Source organism: Sebastes umbrosus, chromosome 11, assembly GCF_015220745.1.
Source record: "Sebastes umbrosus isolate fSebUmb1 chromosome 11, fSebUmb1.pri, whole genome shotgun sequence".
In the NCBI taxonomy this organism is placed as follows: domain Eukaryota; kingdom Metazoa; phylum Chordata; class Actinopteri; order Perciformes; family Sebastidae; genus Sebastes; species Sebastes umbrosus.
The window spans coordinates 6,701,083-6,708,414 of record NC_051279.1 but is presented as its reverse complement, the minus strand read 5'-3'; the positions used below and the strand labels follow the sequence as shown (position 1 = coordinate 6,708,414).

Here is a 7,332-nt window from a genome sequence, read left to right as displayed (position 1 = left end):
CACACTGAGAGCTGACGTGGCTTTCAGAGAAAAGGAAGTAGCCTCAGGAAAAGTGTGAATTTACCTTTGCCCTTTGAGTTTCCTTCCTTGGCAAACAAGTATAGGGAAGAGGCACCTGGGCTTCCCATCACAAAAACATGATTCATCAACTTTTGACAAAAGTGGGGCATTCTGGGAATCAACACTCTGGGTTCAAATAGACAGCCAGGACCCTTGGGTGTCATTCCAACTCACTCTCTTTCCATAATGTCTCCATCTGTTTTTAACTATCTAACAAAGTTGCAAAAGCCACAAAACAGAACATTCTGCTCTAGCCCTGAAGTCATACAAATGTGTGAAAATGAGTGCTAAGGACATGTATTTTCTATTTTTAAAACGCAACAGACCCCCTGAGATACAGCACCGAAACCTCCACATCAAGGTCACAATTATCACATTTAACTGGAACAGATATTTATGTGGTGAGGATGTTTGGCGATTCAGCCTATGAGCAGTGCAAATCTGCATCACAGAGTTATTTTAGAAAAGCCAGCTGGTGCCCTGGCCTGTCGGGCTTCACAGTCATTAATTGTTTCAAAAGGAATGGGGAGAGCAAATGGCGTTAATACACTGGGCTGCATATCCAAAAATACTCGGTAAAGCCCCTGGCTTCACGGCCTCCTGCCCCAGCCTGTTGTACTGGGTCTCGCTTCAAGACTGCCCTGACAACATTTTCAAGTCCTGATGACGGCCTGACTGTGCAGCATCAGTGCATCGCTTAACCCTTCACACTGCAGCAGCAGCCAATAGTGGAAAGACAGTTTTACTGCGTAGAGCTTTGGATTGTTTTGTGGATGGTCGTATTAGGCTTCATCAGCTTGTGTATATGATATTGCACCATCAGATTAACAGCAGTTTTACCTGTGTCTGTATATAGTTGGCTCATTACACAACATGCAAACACTGCAATCCAGCGTATATATAGTATATTTAGTGAGAAATTAAAGCTACAGTACGATAAATGCATGTTAAAGTTCATTACAGACAACAGCGCTCCACACGCAAACATCATCTAAACAGACTTTCAGGTTTTCTGGGTGTGCTCCTGTGTCAACAAATCATTGTGCAATTTGCTTGAAACGAAACAGAGGACATTTTCAAAGTGATAATTATAGCAAAGGTTGACTGAGCAAAGCATGTATTTTGTTTTATTTGGAAACCCCTTTCATCACGTTCACGTGTGACAGAACAACTACAGTTCTCTAATGTCAGTTATACAGCAGCAGCTCCATCGGGGGAACTGGTGGTTTAGTGCCTTGTTAAAGGGCACACTGACAGATGTTTTCACAAATTGCTCGTTTCATCCCTCTCTACGGATTCAAATGAGCTTCTCAAAGCTCAAGCCGGCTATCATCCGAACGAATTGAAGGTTACAATACTGCATTTTAAATACTAGCCCTTGAATAACAAAGTGGACATAAAAACACCCTTCATACCACGGTCAACATTGCTTCTAAATATGTTTTATTAAGCAAAACATAATGCATAACCTGTCTAATGACAATGTGGCCGAAGTGGACCAACTACAGTAGCATCCGTTGTATTTTACCCAAACATTTCTGTAAAATCCAACACAATATGCTTTATTTAAAAACTGTAAACTTCATACGAAGCAAAACTCTAAAGTGCTTTTAAAAAAATGAGATATATAAGACAGCAAGCAAATGGATAATAATGCGATAATACTTTTCTTTCGCAAAGAAAGTCCAGTGTAAAAAATTAAGGAGTTATATATAACATATAAAACAGTAAAATACAACTGGTGTATAGTTCATTGCTCCTCTGGTGTAACAATGTTCAATCATTTACCAAATAATCCTTCAACTAGTCAAAGCCTTCTCTTAAATTATTTTTGGTAACATTGTTTGGAACATCCATTCGTGAAACATACAGCATCCTTTCCTTCTTTCACCCTACCAGACCCCAAACCCTCAGTGCTTTATAATCCATATAAACTCTTTGTATCATATCCACACATGTCTGAAACTTTCTCATCTTCATACTGTATTCCTTTAAAGTGTCACTTCCTGATCAACAGCATCAGCACAAGACCAAGACAAGGAATCCTAAAATCTCAATTTTGGACTGATAAAACTCAGCATTTTGAATGTGGACCTGCAGTGGATGCCTGTATCCACCCAGGAGAATATCCTTTGTTTCCTTCACATATAACAGCAGACTTTCTCATTACATGTTTATCTCTTTTTTTTCTGCTGCCGCAGCGCCTTTCTCCTTTTCAGGATCATGTCATGGAGTCTATCCAGGCCCTCCCTGAGTCCATCGCCTATGATGGCGCAGGTTGGCTGCAGGTGCCAGGGAGTCGCAGGGCCCAGTTCTTTCAGCGCCAGCAACTTCTCAATTTCGTCGAGTCCCAACGAGTGCCTCAAGTCCTGTTTGTTGGCTACCACCAGCAGGGGCACCCCCTGGTTTTCAGAGGTCTTGGCGATTTTATGGAGCTCCGTCTTGGCCTCCTCCATGCGCTCCGCATCCACAGAGTCCACCACGAATATGATGCCGTCCGTGCATCGCGTGTACGACTTCCACAGGGGGCGTAGCTTCTCCTGGCCACCTACGTCCCAGAAGTGGAACGTCACAGTCCGGTGGCCGCCCAGAGACACTTTCACCTTCTCCGCATTGAAACCTTTGGTGGGCACCGTGTTCACAAACTCATTGAACTGCAGTCTGTACAGAACGGTGGTCTTCCCAGCGGAGTCCAGGCCCAGGATGGCGATGTGAAACGACTGGAAGAACGGGACGTTTGAGAGGAAGCCGGGTTGTTCTGACAAGCCATTCCCCATCTTTCCTCATGGGAAAGGTTTGGGAGATTTGAGATCCACTTCCAGTCCAGCGATAATCCCCAGAGCTGCTGATATTCCAAAATGACTGCAGAAATTACCTGAAAGAAAACGTGCAAATGTTATTGTGGGTGAAACACGGGCTTACAGAAGCAGCAAAGCAAGACTACGTAACTTTGGCAGAACAGCCACTGTGGCAACAAGTGGCAATTAAAGGATAATGGCACATTTAATTAGCTTTAAAGACATTATCATTGGCTGAACACTTGCACAAGCAGATAAGAGTCATTATGTCAACAAACAAAAGTAATTTAAGTTACATAACAACAGCTATTTAAAGTTCACTAACATACGTCACCATAAGTTACTGGTCATACCAACCCAAGTAAGGGTGGAGCCGCAAAAGTGTATTGACTTGAGCAAGGGTGCATTTCATTGCTTCCTTTTCATTTGTAAGAGGAAGTGTTGTGATTTCTTTCAAAAGGAACATACATAGTTTCTCTTTAAAGCTGCACCTGTCAATATGTTTTATAATAATAATGGATCAAATTACTATGAATAATGTGATAGGTGTCTGTATCACATAAAATGCAATGCCAAGTGAGCATTATAAATGTGGCAACATTGTAGGGTTGTTTTCTGGTGCTATCAGATTATTTTCACATGCAACACTTTTTTTTCTCTGAGAAATGGGTTGATGACCAAAACATATTGGCGTATTCATTTTCCAAGTCCAAAGTCAAAGTCCACAGCAATGCGTCACTTAGGCTACTATAAAAACATCCTTTATGACAAGGAAATGACTTTTGAGCACTATACTATCTAGTCTGATATCACAATGTCCATTATATTGATATAATATCCAGCTGTAACACACCCCAAAGCATCATCCAATGTACCATGACAGGAAATGGCTTTCATTTATTAAAGTCACACAATGAGGAGTTTACAGCCACCTTAAGGCCAAAATGATGTCTTTATAGCCACCATATTGTTCTAAGTTTAATGAATTCATCTCAGATGGTATCACTTAACAGTCCAACAGGGGGCCTAAACAACAGATTTTTATTCCCAGTGACACTTTTGAGCACTATACTAGTCTGATATAACAATGTCATTATATTGATATAATATCCAGCTGTAACACACCCAAAGCATCATCCAATGTACCATGACAGAAAATGTCTTTCATTTATTAAAGTCACACAATGATATATTATATTATATAGATTATAGCCACCATATTGTTCTAAGTTTAATGAATTCATCTCAGATGGTATCAATTAACAGTCCAACAAGGGCCTGGTTGCTAGTTTTGCAGTGTTTTACTGTCATTTTAGTATACAATTACATCCTTAATTGTACTAAAAAATAGATTTTTATCTCCCAGTGACTCTGTATTTTATCTGGATATGAGATTGCACAGAGGACTGACAGGTATATTTACACAGGCAGGTGAGCAGATGCATTTTTATGTCCAGTCCAAAATTTGGCTACCTACCAGTCTGAGCCATCTGCAGAGAAAAACATTGCACAGAAATCCTCTCCAGCGTCTAAAAAAGCCTAGAATTTCAACTCACTGTGTTATTTCCACCTCGGATATGTCGGTAGACAGAAAATCCTTCCTGAGCATGCAGAGACACCCTCCCTGTCTGTGTCCTCAGTGTCCCAGTGTGGATCTACCACACTGCTGTGATGACACTGCTGTCAGTCTGGGTCTACGCCCACACGAACACTGCGGGCTGCAATCTGATTGGCTTGTTCACTCAATTCTCTGCCTTCTGATTGGCTAACGCGGCTGTCAATCACAGCGTCTAGACCCGGGAACCAGGATCACCTGTTGCTCGTCACAGTCGCACCATATTTTATACTTTTAATATCAATAATTAATCGATATTGATCCTGCTATCAGATTATAAGCTTAGCCGATGTGTTTAAAATGTGTTTTCCTTTATAAAAACGACCGGAGAGGCAACAAAGGTACATTTAATTTAAAAGTTGTGTGTGTAAATGCTTTAAAATGTCTAGAAAATACACTGGTTACGTTTTATTGACGGTTGATAAGAAATGTAACGTACCACCGTGTTACAAATACAGGAGTTTTGACAGAAAATGTCGTTTAAAAAACCCAAAATACACTTTTAGTCTCCAGTCTTGAAGCTTCATTATCATTCAGGGTATTTTTTTTAGCTTATATTAAACCATACACGGACATTTAGATAGCACTATTCAATGCTAGTAGTGGATAAGATATTTTAGTAGCCGCACCAGACTGTAACCGTTAGTAACCGTTGGTAACCGTTAAAGGTGAAGTTTAAACGTACCGTTGGTTCAGCTCAGCGATGCGGCGTGTTTTCTCTTTTTCTGTCCGTTTGTGTGTGTGTGAGAGAGAGAGGGAGATAGAGAGGGTGTGTGTGTGAGAGAGAGAGAGCGATAGAGCGGGTGTGTGTGTGTGTGTGTCTGCAGAAACAGCACCGCCCCGTCCATCCGCGTGTTTTTCTTTGAACCGATTGGTCAGAGAGGCAGGAAAAGCTTCAGCCACCATGCAGCAAGAAGGATAACAAACTATAGTGATGGGAATTCCGGCTCTTTTTAGTGAGCCAGATCATTTGGCTCAACTCACCAAGAAGAAACGGCTCCCAAACGGCTCTTCATTGTACCACTTCTGCCTTTTATAATTCAGCCAAATTTAGCACTGTTTTGACCTATGATTGGTATGTGTGCACATATATCACTTAAATGATTCAATATAATTATACTAAACCTTATAATTTCCAGAATACCATAATTTTACATGCTGTTTCGTTTCCACCTGTCACTCATCTTGTCTGCTATTCGTGCAGCGCATCCGCACCGCACCGCACCGCACCGCAACGGACCCGAACGCAACTGCACCGCACCGCACCGCAACGGACCCGAACGCAACCGCGAAGCAACACATCACACCGCATCGCAACAGACCGCAAAGCAACTCATCGCAGCGCCACGCACCGCAATGCATCACACCGCAACGGATCAATACGCAACCGCAGAGCAACGCATCGCACCACAGTGCAACGCAAAATCGTATGATCCTTGTCTGTCATCACCTGATTGAACGCACGGACGTCATTAACACAACATTCAGTCACAGTCAGTGCATGGAGTGCCCGTGGCGCGGAGAACATTCGTCCTAACATTCTGCCTTGAATTAATTAAAGAAAAAAAAAGAAAGAAAAAAATGGCTCTCTTATCGTTCACTTAAAAGAGCCGGCTCTTTGAACCGGCTCGTTTGTGACGACACATCACTATCAGCCACCATGCAAGAAGGATAACAAACAATAACTAGACCTCTGTAGTTACTGGCTTACATAACCTGTCTCTGTTACAAAGTACTAGTATTAGCATTAAAATATACTTACAAAAAATACTCATTATGCAGAATGGCACACAGGATAATGTATATTATTGAATTATTGATGCATTAAAGGTCCCATATCATGCTCATTTTCTTTTTCTTTTTTTTTACTTTCTTTTTTCGAGGTTGTTTTCATATATGCAATTTACAGTTCGTAATTACAATAGTTTATAAACCAATTTTTAAGTTGTGGAGCTTATAGACAAAACTCATTAAGTACATTAGAGAAAACAACTTCAACATACTCAAGTAAAGTGCAAGTATGTTAAAATCGTACTCAAGTAAAGTACTTGAGTAAATGTACTTAGTTACTTTTAACCTCTGACATACAGTTTCTACTAGCGACACCAAATTTGGACATAAGGAGTAGCACCATGATATGTATAATCATAGGCTATCAGAGATTACTTATCTATTTAGTCGATTAATATATTTATTAGCAATACTTTAGATATTTGGTCATTGTTATTATTAAAAAAAACTCAACATCATACATACAAAACAGCACAAAACACAAACAATGATACAATAAATTTCCATAAATGTTAATGATAATCACCAGATCATTTTCAACTTGAGTTTAAAATGATATGCGATTCATGATCCATTTCTCCTCATCCATTCATTGATTCCTTCATTCCTTAATTTGGTACCTGGCATATTTTTCATGCTTTTTATTTATTTATATAGCTAATAAAACAAATTACATTTTGCCCATTTAAAGTCATATTGGCCACTCTTAAAATCAAAAAACAATGTAATGAAAAGTTACAAAAAAGAGCTTTAATTATTTTGTTTTAAATTTAATAACGTATATGCTTGTTTTCTTAAATAGTCCTATCCTGTGCTAAATTCGCTTCCTTGAATTGAAGAAATTTATTGTGTTTCAATGATTTTTTCATAACTCTGCTTTTGACTTTGGCTGCTTTTTGTGTTTTCCCTAGATTTTTTACCAACTGCCGTTCGACTTTGGCTCAGTCCTGTAAAAAACAACGACACTAGTAAGTAGTATCTTTATTAGCCTTTTATGAGATGGGAGATTTCATTACATTGTTCGGTATTGCAAAGGATCATGGGGGATTAAAATAAGAAAAACACATG

The 7,332-nt window shown here is 39.9% G+C and overlaps 2 protein-coding genes across 6 annotated transcripts in view; one reads left to right on the top strand and one right to left on the bottom strand.

Moving 5' to 3' along the window:
• Positions 1-1,482: 1,482 nt before the first annotated feature.
• On the bottom strand, positions 1,483-5,362 carry arl4aa (ADP-ribosylation factor-like 4aa). Of its 3 annotated transcripts, none has more exons than XM_037784817.1 (3): positions 5,159-5,362; positions 4,336-4,671; positions 1,483-2,935 (listed from the first exon to the last, which is right to left on the bottom strand). In XM_037784817.1, the coding sequence occupies exon 3, from the start codon at positions 2,835-2,837 to the stop codon at positions 2,235-2,237; it is 603 nt and encodes a 200-aa protein (XP_037640745.1). In that variant the 5' UTR covers positions 2,838-2,935; positions 4,336-4,671; positions 5,159-5,362; the 3' UTR covers positions 1,483-2,234. The 3 variants fall into 3 exon arrangements, with proteins under 3 accessions (XP_037640745.1, XP_037640741.1, XP_037640744.1); XM_037784813.1 differs by having other exon boundaries at positions 4,415-4,671; positions 5,159-5,356; XM_037784816.1 differs by lacking the exon at positions 4,336-4,671 and having other exon boundaries at positions 5,159-5,360.
• The window catches only part of LOC119497035 (von Willebrand factor D and EGF domains), a 47,265-nt gene continuing 44,611 nt past the window's right edge, over positions 4,679-7,332 (top strand). For all 3 annotated transcript variants that reach the window (XM_037784808.1, XM_037784806.1, XM_037784809.1), the window contains exons 1-2: positions 4,679-4,814; positions 7,176-7,232. The gene's annotated coding sequence lies outside the window, so the exon portion shown is untranslated. The remainder of the gene's footprint in view (positions 4,815-7,175; positions 7,233-7,332) is intronic.

Excerpts from the sequence above, each read along its gene's own strand:
- arl4aa (XM_037784817.1), bottom strand. The coding sequence starts at position 2,837 with ATGGGGAATGGCTTGTCAGAACAACCCGGCTTCCTCTCAAACGTCCCG.